This window comes from Prosopis cineraria, unplaced genomic scaffold (genome assembly GCF_029017545.1).
Source record: "Prosopis cineraria cultivar Desert tree isolate PC_DT_omini unplaced genomic scaffold, ASM2901754v1 PC11, whole genome shotgun sequence".
In the NCBI taxonomy this organism is placed as follows: Eukaryota; Viridiplantae; Streptophyta; class Magnoliopsida; order Fabales; family Fabaceae; genus Prosopis; species Prosopis cineraria.
In genome coordinates, this window is record NW_026555342.1 from 11,605,440 (window position 1) to 11,627,535 (window position 22,096).

The 22,096-nt window shown below is 33.1% G+C and overlaps 2 protein-coding genes across 2 annotated transcripts; one reads left to right on the forward strand and one right to left on the reverse strand.

Annotated features, from left to right (window-relative positions):
• Positions 1-13,787: 13,787 nt before the first annotated feature.
• Positions 13,788-15,019, forward strand: LOC129286104 (F-box/FBD/LRR-repeat protein At3g52680-like). The gene is made up of 5 exons (XM_054922128.1): positions 13,788-13,810; positions 13,906-14,407; positions 14,515-14,570; positions 14,613-14,670; positions 14,726-15,019. The coding sequence occupies exons 1-5, from the start codon at positions 13,788-13,790 to the stop codon at positions 15,017-15,019; spliced, it is 933 nt and encodes a 310-aa protein (XP_054778103.1).
• A 176-nt stretch (positions 15,020-15,195) lies between these two features.
• LOC129286788 (cysteine-rich receptor-like protein kinase 44) lies at positions 15,196-18,433 on the reverse strand. The gene is made up of 7 exons (XM_054922835.1): positions 17,649-18,433; positions 17,068-17,214; positions 16,852-16,973; positions 16,552-16,762; positions 16,120-16,357; positions 15,825-15,975; positions 15,196-15,698 (listed from the first exon to the last, which is right to left on the reverse strand). The coding sequence occupies exons 1-7, from the start codon at positions 18,409-18,411 to the stop codon at positions 15,381-15,383; spliced, it is 1,950 nt and encodes a 649-aa protein (XP_054778810.1). The 5' UTR covers positions 18,412-18,433; the 3' UTR covers positions 15,196-15,380.
• Positions 18,434-22,096: the final 3,663 nt, after the last annotated feature.

Genomic DNA, 22,096 nt, shown 5'->3' on the forward strand with positions numbered 1-22,096 from the left:
GTCGGTAACTTTGTTGCCTCTAAGTGAATCAAGTGGTCATGCCTGCTCCCGTGAGAAACTCTAGTCCTGCCTCGGTTATCTATTACTGCTATGTGATAATGACGGTGATTTGTGGGCTTGGATTGGCTAAGCTTAGTTAATGTTAATGTGATAACTGTGGGCTTGGATTGGCAATGTGTTGTTGATGTAAACCATGATGACTGTAGGCATAATTGGTTGTGTGTTGTTGATCATGTTAATATGATAAAATGTGAGCATGAATTGGCTATGTATTATTGATGTTATAATATGATGAAATGATGTGAGCCTAAATCAGCTATGTGTCATGGATATTATCATGATATGTTGTTGTGATTATTGTGTATAAAGCTATGATATCATGCAAGTTATGGTGATTATGTTATCTCAAGTTACTAGGATATGCATGAGTTAGATTTTGCACATGTTGAATTGAACATAAATAGTAGAAGGTTAAAATAGTAAATCTAAGTGGAGAGGCTTTTCACTGAGTTTGCACACAGTGATCTACATAATTTTCATTACTCGTATAATTAGTATTTCTAACAATCTATGGGTGTGGCATGATTCAGACACAATACTTAGTATCATTGATATTAGATTGGACCGTATAGGTTAAGCACTTATGACACCTTAAAATTCAAGAAGGAGAACCCATAGTTCGAGAGTGAGTATGAGAGTTTTTAGTTTGAAGACCCATCACACAATTGGAGAGTGGGGACTAATTTAATCATATAGGTTAGTATATCTGGGTTAATAGCCTATAGGGTTAGTCAGATAAGATAGGGAATGATATAATACAATTGCATTAATCATTCATTCATGCATCAAATTGAAAAATGAATTTTTTTGCAGATATAATTCATATTATAGAACCAAATTAAGTAAAAAGTTCAATATTTATTATATTTGTTAATAATATACTATTATATATTATGATAAATCTCTTGTAAATTTTAAATTTTCAATGATATACCCCTCATCTATTAATGTGAACCGGCTACACTCTTAAATGGAAAACAAACTTAAGGATGTAAGATATTAATTTTCCTTAATAATATTAATTTTATTTATATCCTGACCGGTTTCAAGTTTCTTTCCCTGAGATAATGTTGTCATGATTTAATTGACAAATTCTCTTGGTTGTCCGAGTCCCAGCTAGTTTAAACCCTGCGTGATTAATTAATCATCACAATCCTGCCAACAGATTCAACTGAATGATTGATGATCGTGCGAGACGCTGCTGGCAACACAAGACTGAAAAAACGGCTTTATACGGCCAAAAAGAAAAAAGGTGCGAATACTCTAAAGACGTACTGTACAATCTTTACGTTGAAAGTGAAATTGATTACTTCCCCGGCATTTTTTTATAAGTTATTTATATTAATTTCATTAATATTAATATAAAAAAATAAGAACAATAAAAGTATATAAAATTTTAAATATGTCCTTATATGATAAATTTAAAAAGTGACATTATGTTACTTTCCCTCTCATTTGAATGATAATTTAAAAATATTTTTTAAATATTATCTAAAAAAATCACACCATGACTTATAAATAAGATTAATGAACAGTCTAGAACGTACCTTATAGATGAGATAAGAGGGAATATTACACAGTACCAAATAAACTTTATCTTATTCAAATGATTCCGTACAACAAAAAAGAATGCCGACGATAAGGCCCTTTCAAATATTGAATATCTCCATTATTGGAAAAGCATCGACAAGAAATTGAAGAAGTACAGCAATATATTTTCGTTATCAAGCCTGGAATATAATTAGAATATATATATATATATATATTTTTTTCACACAATCACACTAGACACGTAGCTGCATGTAAACAAACAAATTAAGAAAATGGATAAATATATAATTGGGCCCTAATATATATGCAGCTTTATTTACTTGCGTTGTTTCTTGATCAAGCCACCCTCCACGTTGTGAGTCGTCATTGATGTCTCGTGGAAAATTATCCTGCGGTCCTGCGATTTAGTACCAGGTCTTATCGTTGGAGGGTCCTGGGGAGATGGCCTCGGGGGCCTAAAAATCTTTGGAGTGTTTATGTTTCCAGAATTCATCTTCGTGATTGTACGCACGTAATAATATTGGTTATGCAGACGGGCTTTTTCAGGTAATTGGATTGATGTGATGATCGCACAGAGAGGGTTAACTTGCTTGATTTGAAGGTCGAGGTGTGCCATTATATATATAGACAAGGTATATATTGTGATCAACATGTTCAACTAATAACATGGGAAGAAGGAAAGTTCATGGGAAATCACCTACTGATTGTTAAGGGTTTTTACGGAGAGAAATCAATTTGTATTCGATCAATTTCCAAACATCTTGAAACACAAATTCATTTACTTCGAAAAACTAGCGTTAGATTAGGCACACGTTACGAATAACTCTTAATTTTCGTGGTCACGGTGAGGCCACACACACACACATATATGTTTGCTGCTTCTTATCACACATTTAATTTTCATCATAATTCTGTTTTGATATACATCATTAATTTCGACGAAAATCCTTCAAATGTATATTATTAAATTCACACATACATTGGACTTTGAACACGCGATTGAGGAACGTGTCTGCATGTTTCGGCGCATATTAACGTTGATTTTCCAAATTCCACTTTTGTCCTCATAGCTTGCCCTGATATTGAGGGGTGCTTTTGACCTTTTAGATGGGAATAGATATATGTAAACTTGTTGCCCCACCAACAGTTTGCATTATCAAGCAACGCGGTTTATTTGGTTCCAACATGAAATAACCTCAACTTTTCATCTTTTTTCCCATATTCAACGGTCAACATATATGAGATAAACACATCATATTATATTATTATATGTTTCTGACGGAGGGTGGATAATTATATTAGGGAAATTATTAAGTAATTATGATGTCATATTGTGAATGGGAAAATTATTGAGAAGCTACATCTTAAACGAGAATTTCAATTACTTTGAAGTTTCATGAAATGTACAAATCAATGTCAAGTCCTAAACCTTGTGTAATTACAACTTGACAAAAAAAAAATGACAACTTGGGTATGATAAAGTTAGGAAAATAAGTTGAACCTAAATGTTAGCCTGTTTAACCTGCCAAATTTGATAGGTTGAGTTGAAGAAGTTAGCCTATTTTTTAGCAAGCTAAAACAGGCCAGCCTATAGGTTAAACGGGTTGGGCCTCGGGCTAGCATATTTTTTTAAAAAAATATTTTTTTTTATTTTTCAATCATAATATATCTTCTTATAAATATATAATGATAATGATAATAATAGTAATAATAATAATATTTCTCAAATCTATAATTTATGACTCCCAAATATGTTTTTTACATCTGAAAGATAATGTAAATCTTTCTTACATATTGCAAATGAAATTTTGTTATAGTTTATAAGTCGATAATTTATTAGTTTTTTATAGAAATATTTTGAATATATATTAAGTTGTTCTATGTAGCTTTTTTTTCACAAGGGTAAAAAAGTCTTTTCATATTAAAACGAATTGACAAACAAATGTTAGGAACGAGAAAATAATAATCACATTTGCAGTATTTAATTATAGTTGTATATTTTATGGCATTTTTATATCATTCTCCTCAAATGAAATATGCAATCATGGAAATATCCAAGTCATTTCATAAAAAAAATCATTAATTTTCAACACAAGCGAACAAGCAACTTAATAAAGAAGCCTGGACCTTTTTTGTTTTTTTTTTCCAAAGGAACTTCAGCATAAAAGGTTTTGTTTGAAAACTTGAGAAAGTTTTGATAAAAACTTCGAAGAAATTTCAAATATTTCCACAAAACCTTGATCTGCATATACAGCTTTTGAGTTCCACATTGTCTCAAAGTTTAATTTTCATTTTGCATGCACTTTTGACGAACCTTGATTTGGCCAAGTGAACAAGCAAACTCAATAAATTAAGGCTGAACCATGGTTCTCATTATGAAATTTGAAAGAAATTCGGACCCACTTTCAAAGAATGTTCATTTCCACACACTTACAAGTTCATAATAAATCCCAAAATAAATCCCAAAAAAATTTAGTGTTGCTATATATTTTCTTGTCGAAGCAGAATGAGTTATGACAATATGGTTCAACTTATTTTGAGACATCTCCTTCTTCTTCTTAAGTATGGCATGTGCTACATGCATTGTGGTGCATGGCACATAATTTTGATAAAGTTAACATGCTCAACTCATAAAAGCAGAAGGAAAAAGTTAGAAAATGCACAAAGGAGAGGAGAGGGAGTTCATCCCTGGTAGGGCATCAATCATTGGGAGTTTGAGAGTTTGCTTTGGCTAATGACTTACCGGGTAAGTTTTGTACATCTTGTACTATATTTTTACACTAATTTCTTTAAGTTTGGTTGGTGAAAAAATTAAATTAGAAAGTTTTAAGGAGTTAAAATCTAAGGAATAGTTTGAAAAGGGGTCTTAGGTATGAAACTAAAGTCTTGTGACTAGTTTGAAGTTTAAGGGTTGAACTTTAAGATAAAGGCTTAAATGTACCTAAATTATAGGTTGAAAATGGGACGATTGATAAACAAATGAGAAAAATGAATGTCTTGGTCATTTGGGTAGTCTAAGGGGCAAAATGACTATAGAGAGTGGGTTATATGAACTCAAATTGGGTTAGTTAAATTATTTCATGTGCTGAGGAGGTTGGCTTAGCCAAATTAATGTCCCATGTGAATGTTAAAATTGAGTGAAGGATGTTTATTATGTAGATTGAGTATTCAAGGATTGCTCGTGGGAGTTGAACTAACTTCAAAAGTTCAGTATGAATGGTAACCCTTAATAATAAGGGTAAAAGGTAACTAAAGTAACCTTTTTATTTGTTAGTTTATAAAATTATTTGCAAGTATTTTATATCAACTGTATGTATTATATTTTATGAACTGATAGAATAGCAGTATTGTGAAAAAAATACATACGGTTGTGTGAGTAATGTTTGAAATGTATGCGAAGAGGCATGTGTATTTGCATTCGTGAGTGTACCCTAGACTAGGGTAGGGGGTCGCGACCTTATTCTATGTAAAGCTAGAAAGTCCTGAGGTCTTGAGCGTAGAGCTTACTCTTCTAAGAGAGGACCTAGGAGAATATCTATGGTACACCCTAGACTAGAATAGAGGGTCATGACCCTACTATGTAGAAGGCTATGAAGTCCTGACTATCCAAGCGTTAAGTGTACTTCGCTAGTCATGACTCAAGAGACCATCTATATTGATGATACCTAGTCTGAGATAGAGGTTGGTGGGCCCTATTTTGTGTAAGGCTAGAAGTCCTAGTTTGAGCATTAAGCTTGCTTCGTTAAGAGGAACCGAAAGTGCATGAGCAAGTAGTGTGAATGAATGATGTTATGTATATGCATATCTATATTATTTTATTGAAATAATGTTACTTCATCTCTTATTTAAGATTTTAATTACTAATCGGTATTTGAAATTTATTCAAGTTTTGGGACATATGTCTCACTCCGTTACCTTTGTATACAAGTAAAAAGAGTGCCCAGAGGCCAGGAAAGAAAGTAAGGAAGGATTAGTTTCTTTTTAATAGTAGTATAACTACCCTTAGTGTAATGAATGTATAATAGTATTGATAAATGATTGAGTTGCCAACTAGAATGCATATATTTATGTATATATGTGGTGGTGTTGTTTGATAACTTTCCTGTTGAAAATAATATTGCATCTCGCCAAGTGTATCACAGTGGTGAATACGTGGGTAAGCCTAAATGCTATCTAAATAAGTATGTATTATTATGTAACTTGTTCTACTATATTAAATGTGAAATTGTTGTGTAAAAATGTATATATCTATGGTTCTTGACCTAATGGTAAGGCTTTTTCCTATTTGTATAAGTCAAATATATTCATGATTCATAACTATATGGTGATGCTTAGCTTTATATGTGCAAGTCAAAGGTATGAAAGTGGAACAAGTATAGTGTTGTATGCATGAGCTAATATGTTACCTCATATAAGACCAAAGTGTGTAATGTGGTATTAAAAATGTCAAAATGAGTTTGAGAGTTGATATACGTGGTATAATGTGTTAATTAAGTGTATTTAGTTTTCTTAGACTTGGTTCAAGGCTCAAATTGGTCTAATAAGGTAAGGAATAAGAATTGAACACTTATGGTGACATATTGAAAGAAAAGTGGCTTTTTGTACTAATGTCCATTTAAGATTGGACCATTGAATCATATCCAAACTTATCTCATTAGATAGATTATGTTACAAGCTTCGTGTAGGCTCTTGAATTACTCCAATCAGACGTCAACTGTGAAAATGGCGCGTGATGGAATTTCGTATTAGAAATCCATTGTGATAACAAAATCTAATACATGTGCCACGATACATGATGTGCAAGCCGCGGCGCATGACACAAAACAAAAGCACGATATTCTATGCCACATGCCATGGCGTATATGGTGTGAGCTGTAGTGCGTGGCCTATTTTTGAGATGAATTGTTTGTTTATTTTTCTTGAAAATGAATTTGAGTCTACATTTCTGTTAGCCCTTTTATTTGAATATGTATTTTCTATGAAGTCAAGATCTTGCATTTTAAAATTGATCAAGGGCTATATCTATGTATTATATTGTAATGTGTGTATGGATTAGTAAAGTTCGGACGAGATAGGGACTTTACACTTTGGCTCACTGGCAGCAACGGCTCTAATAACGACATCAGTGGCTTTGTTCTTAAACATCTTTAATATATTCATATAATCTTGTGATAGATGTTGACATTCTTGGGATTAGTTTGCCATAAGATTAGAGTTCGAGTTAGGAGTTGTTGTATGAGTGACTTTTCTAACTTGATTTCTTTTGCCTCTTCCTCCTTGAAAATTGGGGGAAAGCCCTACTAATTGAAAACATTCATCTCACTTGTGACCACATCAATGGGAATAGGAGCATTCCTCATATGGATTCCCATGAGCATATCCTCTTCTAAATCACCCTCTCCCTCTGGCAGAAAGGAGATGAAAAGGAAGATAGAGTACACTATGTTTCCTCCTGGCATACCATAGAGTATGCTTGATTCACCATTGGAAGTGGGTTCATGAGCAATATCTGACTACATATGTGTTGATATAAAGAATCGAGTCCTATCAAGAATTGAAACAACCTTTATTATTGAACAATTCTGGCATAATCGATAAAGGAGGTGCACATGCAATTGGGTAATGGGACTATGGCTGAATACTCTTCCTATATTTTCCTTAAGGCGGGTGAAGTAACTTGAAATAGACATGGAATCTTGAGTGAGGGAGTTGAGAAGATGATGAAGACTATATATCTTTGTACCATCTGTGATGATAAAGCATTCTTGTAGATCTTCCTAAAAAAATCTTGCATCTTTTTGAAAAGTAATGCTCGTCGAAATGTCCTTAGAGATCAAATTGATTAGTCATGAAAATGCCACTACATTGCAATGATCCCATTAGGGATGAAGTCGTGGGTCTTAAGTACCTCTGGTGCAAGTCCCATCTATGATTTTGATCTTGTTCATAATGCGGAGTGCCATCTTTATGGCTCTACTCCAAATGGTGTAATTAGTCACTTTGGTAAGCGGCTGTGCCACCAAAGCCATCTTTTAAGTGTCTGAGGGGTAAATAAATAGAGGATGATTAAGATCGAGAAGTGAAGGAAGGGGATTCGAATTGGTTTCTTTTTGGTTGGCATGACTACACAATTCGTGACTGAAAACTACAAAACTGAGTGGCCTAAACAGTGCGTGAAGTGAAAGATTGAACGAGGTGACAAAGACAAAGATCAAGCAACGAAGACGATAGGTCTTAAGATTTTAAATGAAAAGAATGATTCTTGAAGGTTTAAAAATAAAAAATGGGTTGAATCAAGAGCATTGGCTTTGGTACCTTATAAGAAGACTAAGTAACTTGAACAATACTTTACTGCAGCAAACTAGCCCAGAAGACAAACATACCAATTTTAGTTATAACAAGATAGAGAAGGCTATGTAAAAGGCCTTGATCTAAAGAGATACAAGAAATATTCGAGAAAAGAAAAATAACTCACGCTCAATATATCACCTAATTAACAAGTATTTTCTAAAGTATATCTTAGCTACCATGAGATTTAAAATCCAAAATCTTGAGCTCAAACTTAGTCACGTTACTGACCTTTTAATTCATCCCTCAACTTCATTAATTGTGAAATATTATTTAGTATTTTAACATGTAATTATTGCCTTTTTAAAAAAAAATGCCCTTAATAAATAAATCACTTTATATTTATTTTAGAGTAAAACATTCTATTAAACAGGGATATATATGAAAAAATAGTATTAATTTTGAAGATAAATCACTACTTTATTGGTGGGTGACATGCAGTTAAAAATGCCTTACATTTTTTATTAAGGGAGTAGCATTTTTCATAGAACCCATAATTGAGCTAAGTCTAATCAACTAGTTTGAATTAAACAAAAAAAGTTAAAGATGCAAGAGTATTCATAAATTTATTTTAATAAGTATAACAATAACAATTCTATTAAATTTGATTGACATCTATTAGCATCAACCGTTTAAAAAAGAAAGAAGAAGCAAACATAATATATAAAAATACTCAACTTTTTTAGACGTTTCAAGTATCCTAAAGCCAATAATTGCACAATAGTAAATATCAAATTTATAAAATAAGCTAAAATTCTCCAATTCATTAAGTTCTATTATTAAAACTTTATTATCACAATCAAATTATTTTAACAGATTGATAAATGTTAGCGCTGATTATTTGAATCAACCATGATGGATCAGTCCAAATAAGTCCAAAAATCTTAAGACAAGACTTGAAAGTTTAAAAAATTTCTTTACTTCAAGCATGAAGATGCCAAAGCTCTTGAAGAAAAACTTTTTATATAGTTTTATATCTTATATTTGTTTCTTTTAATGGCCAACGTTAACAAATATTAATTAAATTTAACAGAAAAATTCATAGATATTCTTGCATCTTTGTTTACAGGTGCTTCTCCAAAAAAAGTTGTTAGGAATTTTAACCCAATTTTAAAGGTGAGAGTTTAGAAATTTTTTTTCACTTGAAAATTTAAAAAACTAATATAATAAGTTAAAATATAAAAAAAAGTAAATTAATAAAATTAACTGAAATGCAATACCCTGTGAAATATTAAGCTTTTGCAGGTGAGATGGTCAGACTCAGAATAAATCCGTCTATTGCAAATTGCAATCGCAGTGCTGAAACGCTGATGCGAGACTGGCACAAGTTATTAATGCACGTTGTTGTAATTAATTGTGTGTAATTCTTCCTTGGTTTTCGGGATCCTTTTTCTTGCTGCAACTGCCAACGGCGAATCATCCCGACGGATAATGGGACAGTAAGACGGCGAAGAGAAGAGCATAAGGAGCAGAGGTTGAACGTAAAACGGACGGTCCGACTGAATCCATTTCCAACGGAGCTGCGAATAATGAACGACACCACGACGATGGAGAACAGCGTACTGAACATAAAGTGAACACAACGAGCTGACCTGTGCGGGAGCAAAACAGGTCTTGGTGTTAAGGGTACAGAAGGTGAAAGGTCTGATGATTTTCCTTCTTTATACTGAAAAACCGAGAAATTTAGTGTTGTGTGTGTGTTACGAAGGAGAGAAAATGAAAGATGAGTATACATTTGGCGGGGCATTAAAGGTTGCGTATTGCTTTGCAGAGTAAATTTAAAATTTATGATTTCGTAAGACTCAAAAATATGGTCTTGCTATGGAATTAAAATGTTGGGATGGTATTATGGTATTAAACATTGGGTATTTTTCGGTGGCCAGAGACAAAGCTCGCGTTTTTTGTCCCCTTCCCATCTCTTGCATTTTGAGGCAAACTTGTGAGTCTCATTTCTTCACTCCAACGAGAGGTGGTTGCTTTGAGGGTTTCTTTCATATATGCTTCCAATTTTTCATATCCTTTCTTGTCCACTGTTCTAAGGTTTCATTTTGTTTCACGTCTTTTTTCTGGTCTTTTGAAAATTTGTTTTGATCCTTTTAGTTTCTCTCCTAAGGGCTTAACTATGATTGTTCTGGTGTACACACGCACACACCCACACTTCCACACTTCCACAACCGCTCCTTCTGCTTTGCAAAATATAATTTGACATTAGGAAAATTTTTATAAACAAATTATTTTACTACTCTTTTTTCCTTGGACTTAATCTAGCCGGTACAGTTCTCTATTTCTCTTGACTTGTGTATTTATTTATTTATTTTAAATTTGTTCTTGTTGCTTTTGTATGGGTACCTGGTGCTCATCTCTCTCGGGATGAGTACGGAAACTGGATGGCAGGCGCCTCTTGGGCGTAATCTTTGGTGCTGCATTTTATATAAGAGACAAGGATAGCTAGAGTAGGGGAAAACAGAGACAAAGAGACAGGGCGAAGGACATTGAGAGTGATTAAGGGAAATTGGAGTTGATCTACCATGTCATTCTTGTAATTTTCGTTTACTTTGTTTGTGTTTTTATTTCGGACATCTAAATGGGTAATGTCGTAAGTATTCCTCTTCCTTAGTAGTTATTGAGATGGTTGTATTTAAGTCTTGAGACTTTCATGTGAGACTTGGTTTATATGATTTTTTCAGATTCTGTAATATATGTATTTCCATTAAATTTCTTTTGGGCATTCCGCAAACTTATATTCCTTGATTATGGATTTTGAATCTACAACTTTTAACCTTTCCTTTTAATAAAGCTCTGGCTAATCCAAAGAATGATTTAGGTGAAGAGAAATTAATTTGCTCCTTCTTGGATTGAGGGCCTTGGCCCTGTTGAAATTTTTTTGAAGCATGTGAAACTTTGCGGGTGCCACTGTAGTAGGAGCATGCATGCATGGTTGTCTTAGAGAGAGAGCGGGTAGTCTATATGCTTTTGATCACTTCATATGCATTTTCAAAAAGTAATCTTGTGTTATTTTGAACTTTTGATCTCTCTCTCTCTGGTTTTTTTTTGGTAATCGAACTTTTGATCATGTTATGTGTGTGTATAACTGTATATAATGTAATGACCCAAGAATTTTTAGGGAAATAAAAATTTTATCTGCAATGTATACAACAACAATCAACCTTATCCCATTAAATGAGGTCAGCTACATAGGTTATATGATGGCATTATGCTACATCATTTATTAAATTTCTAGGAATATTATTAATTAAAAGGTCTCACTCAACAATCTCCAAAAGTATTCTTTTTGGTCTTTATCTACCCTTTTCAACAAGGCTCAAAGTTATCTGTTCCACTCTCTTCACAGGTGCCTTCCATGGGATTCTTTGTACATGTCCAAACCACCTCAAATGATTTTCTACCTTTTTTTCTTTGATAGGTGTCACACTCACTTTTTCTCGTATTCGCTCATTTTGAATTTTGTCTTTATAGGTATATCCACACATCCATCTCAACATTCTCGTCTCTGCTACTCCAACTTTATGCTCTTGCTGTCCCGTCAAAGCTTAATATTCACTACCATATAAAATTGTTAGTTTTATGGCAGTACGATAAAACTTTCCTTTAAACTTATCAGGTACCTTACGATTGCAAATAACTCCTTTAGCTGTTCTTCAATTAAACCCCCCCGCTTGTATCTTATGTGTAATATCTCCATCAATGTCTCCATTTCGTTAAATAATTACTCCCAAATATCTTAACTTTTTCACTTGAGGTATGGTTTGATCACTCAATTTTACTTTCAAGTTATTACTCGCTAACCCCTTATCAAAATTATAATGTAAATATTCTGTATTACTCTTATTTAGACGAAAACCTTTTGACTTCAATATCTTCCTCCATAACTCAAGTTTACAATTTATTTCTTCTCTTGTATCTGCAATAAGAACTATATCATTCACAAAAAGCATGTATTTAGAAATTTTCTCTTGAATATGTTCATTCAAAATATCTAACACTAAATTAAACAAATAGGGACTCAAAGATAATCTTTGATGCAATCAAATCTTTATAAAAAATCTTTTGTTTCAACACCAAGCGTTCTTATACTAGTAGTTGCCCCTTCATACATATCTTGTATAGCTCGAATATAGGCAACCCAGACACTTTTCTTTTTCAAAGCCTCTAAAGTACTTCTCTCAGTACACGATTCTAAGCTTTTTTCAAATCAATGAAAACCATATGTAAATCTTTGCCTTTACATCGATACTTTTTATTAATCTCCTTAGTAGATAAATCACTTCTATAGTCGCTCTTCCTAACATGAAGCTAAACTGATTCTCCAAAATTCCAATTTCCAATCTCAATCTATGCTCAATCACTCTTTCCCATAATTTCATAGTATGACTCATAAGTTTAATCTCAATCTATGCTCAATCACTCTTTCCCATAATTTCATAGTATGACTCATAAGTTTAATTTCTCTGTAGTTAGTACAATTCTAAATATATCCTTTATTTTTATAAGTAGGAACTAAGATGCTTCTCCTCCAATCGTCCGGCATCTTCTTGGATTGTAAGATCTCATTAAATAATTTAGTTAACCATTGCACTCCTTCTTCACTCAAACATGTTCACATTTCAATAGGGATACAATTAGGTCCATTGACTTTACCATTTGTCATTTTTTTAAGAGCTTCTCTCACTTACCAAGCTCGTATTCTTAGATAAAAAGATAAAATTTTGCACTCTTTTAGAAATTACTAAATCTTCTAAGTTAATTGACGACCCCCATCATCATTAAAAAGCTTAGAAAAATATGTCTCTCATTTGTCTTTAATATCATTATCTGTGACCAAAATATTTCTCTCTTCATCCTTTATACACCTTACTTATTTCAAATCTCTTGATTTTCTTTCCTTACTCTTAGCAATCTTATAAATTTTTCATTCTACATCCTTTGTCCCAAGACTATTATTAAACTCTTCGAATGCTTTAGAACGAGCTTCACTCTCGGTTCTCTTAATTTTCCTTTTAGCCATACAATACTTTTCTCAATTTTCATCATTATTGCACAAATGAATGACTTTAAAACACTCCTTCTTTTATTTGATTTTTTCTTGTGCGCTATTATATCAACACCAAAACTCTTTATCTCTTGGACTAAATCCCAAAGCTTCTTTTGCAACCTTCCTTACTTTCACAACCAAGTCTTCCCACAAGGTAACAGCACTTCCTCGACACTTCCAAATTCCTTTGGCCAAGAGATTTATCTGTAATGTATAAATAAGTAAATAAATAGAAATAAAGCCATTAACATTGAATGGATATAAAAGATAATTAGTTTTCTTTTAATTTCACCTTAGCATCTAATTATGAAAAAAACTATTTCACTACACCTTTTCTGCATTTTGACTTGATCCATCCGTGCTTTTGCTTGCACTCGTCTTTAGACTTGTTAACTTTTGTATGTTAAATCTGTTATTCGGGTTTTTTATGTCAGGATTGCCATTCAGATCATGGGTATACGTTCTTTGAAAAAGAAATACAGAAAGAGGAAAAGATACAATATGGAAGACATTAATGGTAGAGGTAGAAGCTGGAGTGAATTACCTGATAATGTTCTTGCACACATTCTTTCTTTTCTTCCAATGAAAGAGGCTGTGCAAACCAGTATACTATCCAAAAGATGGGAATACATATGGACATCCGTTCTTGAGCTTCACTTTTGTCGAGAAGATGATGAGCTATCAACGGATTTTGCGAATATTGTTGAAAGATCACTCTGATTTTGGGTATCATCCAACATAACTCGCTTTTTTCTCTCATGTGACATATTTGGCGATGGCTGAGATATTTTGGCTCAAGTAGAAGTATGGCTCTCTTCTGTTGTGAGATTTAATGTCCAAGATGCTGAACTTAGACTTTATGAATTTCATGAACCCTTGACTCTGCCTCTTAGCTTTGTCAATTGCAAAACTCTGACTAGTTTCTCTCTTTACATGCTCGAGACTCTTGAATTTCCTTCTCCAGTCTCCTTCTCCAATCTAAATATGTTGGAACTAGAACGTGTTGCATTTCCCAATGAGCATTCAACCCGAGAACTATTTTCTGGTTGCCCTGTACTTGAGGTTTTGAACCTAGAGAGATGTGATTGGAGAAATGTTAAAGCTGTTACTGTGGTATCTCCAAAGCTTCAATATTTCACCATGATCGAAGATGAAGAAGGAATTGCAAACAACTTTAATGGCTATCAGCTTGTGATTGTTGGTGATAGTTTAAAATACTTTCGTTATGAAGGGGAATTTCTATTTGATTTCAACATTATGAACTCTGAGCTACTGGAAATGGTTCATATCAACATTTATTCAGCTAAGAATAGTCCACAGCCTGTCATCTATCACTTCTTATCACTTCTAAGATACATAACTGAGGTTCCAGATCTGAAGCTTTTTAGTGCCTTGGTATATTGTTACCTTCTTTTTTTTAAAAAAAAAAATGTATTGCCTTCAGTGTGTAGCATTGAACTTTTCTTTTTAATTGCACACTGATTTCATTTTTCCTTTTTCAGGGCCTTCTTGACATGCCAAAACTATTGATTCATATGCCCACAGTTGTTGGTGCGGGGTATCTGGCGTTGGATTACAAATAATCTGATCTTTCAAACAGAGGCTTGTCAAAGATGCTCCAAAACATTCCTTTCCTTGAATCCCTTGTGTTTTTAGAGGTAATTTCACATCCATGTAATTCATCATGTGTGCTTTGTGGCTCCTTAATTACAGCAACAGAGGCAAACATTTGAATTTATTATTGAAAAGGGAATAAAGATGCCCTCAGATCCAACTGAGCACGAAATATTGGACCCTGTGCCTCGATGTTTCTTCAAGCATTTGAAGAACATTTTTCTAGGTATAATGCATGGAGATGCCAAGGATATGATGGGAGTGAAGGTTTCAGTAAAAAATGCAAAGGTCTTGGTAGAGAAGGCAATTAAGTTTGGAAGGACTGTCAATGAAGACATAAAAAAACAAGTTCTGCATGGAATTACTGAAGCTGCCCGGAAGTTCAAGAGATAGTGGCATATATATCGAGTAACAATGGATTTGGGTTTTAGTTCTTATGGTGAAGCTATAATAGGTTTTTCTTGGTGTAGTTTTTCATGAGGTAGTACAAGCTGGTCGCATTAGCTTTTGGGATAGATTTTATTTTGATCAAATTGCTGTTTATGGGATTACAATAGTCAGGAAAGTTGTAATGCAATGTCAAATCAAGGTGTACGAGAACTGCACCTTCTTGTATGAAAAATATATACACTTCATGCAAGTTTTCAAATGCTTGTTGCATCAACAATTGCCACGAAAAAGAAAAAAAAAATCATCCAAAGATGTTAGTAAACATTATATGTGTTCTGGACATTTGGTTGACAATAATTAAATACTAGCGAGGAAAGAAATTAGTGACGGACATTTGATTGACAGAGCAGAGTGTAGAATTACTGGTGTGTTGACTGGGACCTGATTCATTTCTCATTCGACCATGCATGGAGAATGCTGGTTCTCTAGGATACGGCAATGCAATTGAATCATTATTAAGATATGAAACAACTGTGGCTATTGGAGGCCTCTCATCTGGATTTTCTTGAACACATAACAAACCAATATGGATGCATCTAATTACTTCACTTTGTGAACCAACTTCTGCCACACTTGAATCCATAATCTCCAACAAGTTTTCATCCTTCCATTGCTTCGAAACCTACACCAATTACGTTTCATTAAATATCAGAAACATTACGCTTCTGCATTAGGTCTTACGTTGTCCAAGATTTGAGATGATGGTTTTGAGCAACATTGATGGAAGACAAAGAAAATCAATACTTACATAATCTAGGAGGCCATAAACATGTTGAGCTTCATAACTAGTGGCATTCTTCTTGCCGCTAATGATTTCCAAGACTATAACACCAAAACTAAAAATATCTAACTTTTTAGAAAATTGTCCAAACATTATATATTCAGGAGGCATATAACCATTGCAAGAAAAAAAAAAAAAAGGAACATTAATCAAATTACATAATGGAGAATTTTAATAATTCATCAGCTAAATACATGCATATTGAGCAAAAGATTAATGCTTTGTCTTAATTATCCATGAATACAATAAATTAGTAACTTACAATGTTCCAACAACTCTATTTGTACTTCCTTGGATTTCATCTATACCAACAATTTTAGCCATACCAAAGTCAGATATTTTTGGATTCATGTTGTAATCCAATAAAATATTACTTGGTTTAAGATCACGATATATAATTTTGAGACGAGAATATTTGTGAAGATAAAGAATTTCTTGAGCAATTCCTTCAATAATCTTATATCGTGTTAGCCAATCTAATACGCTTTTCTTTTGAGTGCCTGTAGACAAAAATACATGTGAGGAGTCACATTTAAGAATAACCTGTACTGATATGGGATAATTACTTAATGCAAATTAGTAGACATCAGAACAACAAAATGCATGACAAATTAATTGCTTATAAAAAAAATGCATGACAAATTGTAGATTACAATTAAAAATTAATTTGATAATTGGTGAAAAAGAGACCTACCAAATAAAAAGTAATCCAGGCTCTTGTTAGGTACATATTCATAAATGAGTATTTTCTCTTGCTCTTCTAAACAAAATCCCAACAGTGTTACTAAATTTCTATGCTGAAGTTTGGCTATTAATAAGATTTCATTTTTGAATTCCAGTGCTCCTTGCCCAGATCTTCTTGAGAGTCTTTTGATAGCTATTTCTCGCCCATCAAAAAGAACTCCCTGAAAACATAATTCATCATATAAACAACGAGAAACAGCCATAATAGGTACACACACACACACACACAATGTTTGATCTTATTTGTTACCTTGTAAACTTCTCCAAATCCACCCTTCCCAATTCTGTTCTTTTGTGAGAAATTACTTGTGGCAGCTTCGATTGTGGCAAGATCGAATTGCAAATATTCTAGAGAGCTGCTTTCAATTCCAACTAAACCAATTTCCAAGTTTATAGCAAGTGTTAAAGAAGTTATTGCTTTTCTACCATTAATAAACATGGCTTCCCTCAACTTTATTGAACTTACAGTTTTCTCTGAGAACCGTCTTGTAATTCTTCCTCTTTCTTCTCCGAAAGAAGTAGCATACCAGACACAGCAGAATCCCCGAAAAACCAATAGGAACGACAATCACAATAATCTTTTTCACTTTAAATTGGCCATTTCGGTAATTTCCTGCATACTCGTATATCTACGTCTCTCAAACAGAATACCACAAAAAGTAACGATGATAGTTTACAGAGACACCAATTCATTAAATCAAATGAAGTTGACCGTACTGTGTGGACTAGTCTTGAGATCTTTCCACAGTAAAGATTGATTGTTTTGTACAGACAGGTGCTCGATCAGAAAGATATGAATATATGTTTTGTTATATGAAGTTATTAAATAGCGAGAGTTTGTAGTTCTCTGAGGCGAATCAGGCGATATTATACTGAAACCCCAGAGTAAATCGATAAACTCAACTTTGAAGAAATGAAAAAGGCCTCAGACGTAATTCATCTGGTTCTACCTACTTACAGAGTTACAGTATCGAAAGTTTTGCTTTGCATTGATGTGAGCAAGGAAATATCAGCAATTCATGAATATGTATATGAATAGACACATACCTGAAGGTGAAGGAGGAGGCAGTATCGGTGTGGTTGGTGTATCAAATCCATGAAGATCGTATTTAACACTACATTTCTGAAGCATGACCGATGCGTTCTTTTCCCCTCTACAGCAGGTCGGGAGAAATACCACGGCGTTTTGTAAACATTGAGAACATTGAGAAGCCGACATGTCTGCAACACACTGCACACTGGCCGAGAAGTTTTCCGATGATGATGGCGAGTTCACTACCGCGAAGTTATTCCGATTTGGGGAAATAGCTGTCGCGACCAAAGTATCTAACATACTCGGCAACACTTTATCCATCAGAGCTTGTTCGTCACTGTCCATGCTATTGTGCCACACGCTCACCAAAGGGCGGTCGCTGATGGATTGGTTCGAGTAACGAAGGAGACACTCGTCGTACCAGATTGTGGATTCTGTCTGGTTCGGGCACAGGCGTGTTATCTCTTTGGCTGCCGTGGCCACGCACTCTCGGCATACGGCGGGGATGGCTCCGTCGCGGCAGAAAAAAAATCCACTGACGCTGACGGAACCATTACCCTTGGTGCTGCTCGAAAAACCGCCGGAGGCGCTGGAGACGAGATTAGATAGAAGCAAGTCTAAATTTGCTTCGAATCTGCTGCTGTATTGGAAATGGTTTTCGTTTGTACAGTTTTTTACGAGGACAGGAACAGCTTCTCCTGATAAACACAGCAACCCCAAGACGGACACAAATATGATAAGGGCACCATTAGCAGAGGATTTGAAGACGAACAACATGTTCTCTCATGATTTTCACCACTGCAGCACAGATACTCTGGCATAGATATTGAGATACTGGAGGCAGGTCCATTTTGTTTCTCTTTTTTCCAGTCAACTCCCTGTTGAGACAATTCAACTCTTTGACCATTCTATAGCTATATTTTTAATTATCTACTTACATTGTAAAATGCATCAACATTATTGTAAAACAACAGTTCTTGCAAAGTGATGGGGCCCAGCTTTTTTAATTTTGTGCAAGTAAAGCGATGGCCCATTTTTTTTAAACAAATTTACCGGTCCAACCTCTTTGTGTTTTTTCACGATCATTTTTATTTTCTATAGTAATTTTTTAATTATTATATAATAAATAAAAATTAAAAGATTATAAATATTTTATAATAAAAAAGGTAGAAATGGGACTCACAGGAGAAATGAATGGTGAATATAGAATAAATATTAAAAAAATATTCCTTTCAAATCATAACATATGACATTTTTTAAAAGTCTTATTTAATTTAAAATTTGATAATTATTTTAATTATTTTTAACTATATCTCTACTTCATTTATTACGCTTTTTAAAAATAAATTATGCATTAAAATTTTAATTTTCATTATTAAGGCATTTATTTAAAGTATTTAATAAGGATAAGATTGGAAATATGTAAAAAAAATTAATAAATTAAGGTTTCAACTAAATTTTTTTAGAATCATAAAGTAATAACCAGTGCCATGTATTATGATCCAGACTCCAGAGGGAGTAATTTATAAGATACCTTTTTTACAAAATTATTCATATTAATAAATTTTATTAAATATACTTTACAATCTTATTGTTTTAAAACAAAAATATAAATTTTTAAAAATAACCTTAATTTAATATAACTTTACTTGTGAAACATAAATAGAGAATGAAATATAATAAAGAATGAACCCTTAGTTAAGTACAAAATCTTTGTTCTAATGTCACCTAAACCCTAGCCTATTTTTATATTATACTCTTCCTATTCAAAATATAAGGTATTTTTGATTAAATTTTATCTTTCAATAAAGTGGTTATTTGTTTTCAAATCAATACTATCTTTTCATATATACTCTTATTTAATAAGATGTTTCATTCTAAAATATAAAGTGATTTATTCATTAGGAATATTTTTGAAAAAAAAGGTAATGACTATATCTTAAAATACAAAAAATACCTTATATTTTTTAACATCCAACCCCTCAAATGTCTTATATTTTTTAATGGTGGAAGTAACTGAGAGTTAATATCCCGTGCATTGCACAAGTGTAAAAATCTAGTTTTAAGTATTTATAAACTATTTGACAGTTATATTTGCATGTGTGCACTCACAATTAAGGGTGTTCACTAGACAGGATGAGAGTGAGACTAAGACACCCATGTCTTATGTCTCATCTCAAAAAATTATTAGAACTAAGTTTTTATCTCGTGTCTCATCTCAAAAGTCATCTCATTAGGAATTGGGATGGGATTGAGATGAGATCAAGATGTCTCACTATTCTAATAAAGTGGACAATTTAGGAAAAAGACTTGAATAATAACATTCATTAATTAAAATTTTAAATCACTTAATTTATTAAGTTTAAAATTAAAACAACACGAGTATATAAATCATAACAATTATTAAATTACATCAATCACAACTACAAGTGTACAACTTAAAGTTAAGTATAAATGTGACCTAACATATTATGATAGCCATTACAAATGATCTTTAGGCTATAAGAGAAACAACAACAAATGAGCCCAGCACAACATCAAGTCATCATTTTTTTCTTTAATTGAAATATGTTAAGCTCGCGACTCTTCCAAAAATAAAGTAAGAAATACATTGTAAACAAAAGTTATTGAATAAGTAGATACAAGAATAAATTACATTAATATAATTAATATATTGTAAAGAAAGATATTATCTTGCTTACTCTATATCATTAAAATTATTAATATAAAAAATTTTAGTTTTAACAAAGAATAGCACGTATTGAAATTATAAGTAATATAAGTATAAATTATTTTAGTATAATTAATATATTTAACATATATTTTTAAAATAGAAAATAATATATATATACACTATTCAAGACGGAACGAGACAAGACCTATCTTAATATAATTAGAATGAAACCAGGCCAATCGGGACTAGCACAAATTGAACACCCCTACACACAGTATGTGTGTGTGTGGACTAAAGTACAAATCTACCTTGAATATTTTCAAGGAGGCATAGTTAGTATCCTTATGTTTTTAAAGACACAATGTCATCTTGACGTTTTTTTAAAATCACACAATCTTGCCCTACCGTTGTAACATCCTAGAAAATTAATCAGGATTTAGTTAAGTAAATGAGAGTAAATAAGTGAATTAATGTAGTGTGTGGCCAGAGAGGTCTAAGAAGTTTGTTTAATTATAATTTCAGCCCTAAATACAAGTTTCAAGTAGGGCTGCGCAACAAGCCTGAAAGCTCGACATGCCCGGTCCAGCCCGATGATTTTTTGCCCAACCTGTGCCCAAAAAAAACTACCCGAAAGCAAACAGGCATGGTCAGGCTATGCCCAAATCTCAGGCTGGGCAGGGTTTAAGGCTAAGTTATCCAACCAATCAACTCTGCCTAACTCGAGGGAATATATATATATATATATATATATATTATTTTTTAAATTAAAATGATGTAATTTTGAGGAAGCATTGGGTCATAATGGTAATTTTATCTTATTAGTTGGCAATAAAACGCTACGCATCCTTCCCCAGTCCTCACATTCACAATTGATAGCTTGTCTCCTTTCCTTTCCTTAATTGCCATCTCATTTCCTCCATAGCGCTACCCCCTCGTCTTACTTTGTTGGTCGTCGGCACTTGGTAGCGTTGCTTCTCCCTCCTTCAATTTTGTTCGCCATTCTTCCCTCTGTCGATTTCATTTGCCGTTCCTCCCTCCATTGCCTTTATCCACTGTGAGTGAGATTATGAGAACTTCACTTATTTAAAGAGCTTTATTATCATCTATCTCATGGTCTCAATGAGCTTCACCTATGAAATGTGAAGATGCAAATCCAAGCCATAGCTTCTACTTCTGAGGCTCTAGATCTCTTTAATGTTATTGATAATTGCTACTCATATAAAAAAGGTATTAACTTAACTTTCTCTCTGTCTCTTTGTTTTTCTGTCTTTCTCTAAAACTTGAAGAAGAAGAAGATGGTGATGATAAAAGTAGTATGGGTTATGACTTGTGGGTTGCTAGAATTTAATATCAAATTTGGGTGAGGATGTAGTATTGCAGTGCATGGGGGTTCAATTTTTGGGTGTTTCTTCACTCATTCTCAAAGAAATTTCATTAAATAAAAGCATAAAAATCAAACCTTCATTTTGGATAATGGCTAATGGCTAATAGAGCTATATGTTCATCTCGTTTATGCGTTATGGATGATGGATATAAAGTTTGCTTTTGATTCCATATTAAATTACGTTTGTTTAGATTTATTTTCAAGTTTTTGAATCTAAAATTGCTGTTTGATAATGTTTTTTTTTTGGGTCTAATTTGAGCCCAAAATGTTTAGATTAGCTATATTGTTGTTGGAGGCCTAAATTATATTCAAGTTCAATAAACAAGTTTTTACTTGTCCCAAAAAAATAAAGAGGATTAGACATTCAGCCCAATTTGCTTGATCTTTGCCCGACCCTGCCTACC

Coding starts and splice junctions, on each gene's coding strand:
- LOC129286104 (XM_054922128.1), top strand. CDS start 13,788: ATGGCTGAGATATTTTGGCTCAA. Junction 14,571..14,612: donor CCCACAGTTGTTGGTGCGGG/GTATCTGGCGTT, acceptor TCTTTCAAACAG/AGGCTTGTCAAAGATGCTCC. Junction 14,671..14,725: donor AATCCCTTGTGTTTTTAGAG/GTAATTTCACAT, acceptor CCTTAATTACAG/CAACAGAGGCAAACATTTGA.
- LOC129286788 (XM_054922835.1), bottom strand. CDS start 18,411: ATGTTGTTCGTCTTCAAATCCTCTGCTAATGGTGCCCTTATCATATTT. Junction 17,215..17,648: donor GCCTCCTCCTTCACCTTCAG/GTATGTGTCTAT, acceptor ACGAGTATGCAG/GAAATTACCGAAATGGCCAA. Junction 15,976..16,119: donor AATAGAGTTGTTGGAACATT/GTAAGTTACTAA, acceptor TTTTTCTTGCAA/TGGTTATATGCCTCCTGAAT.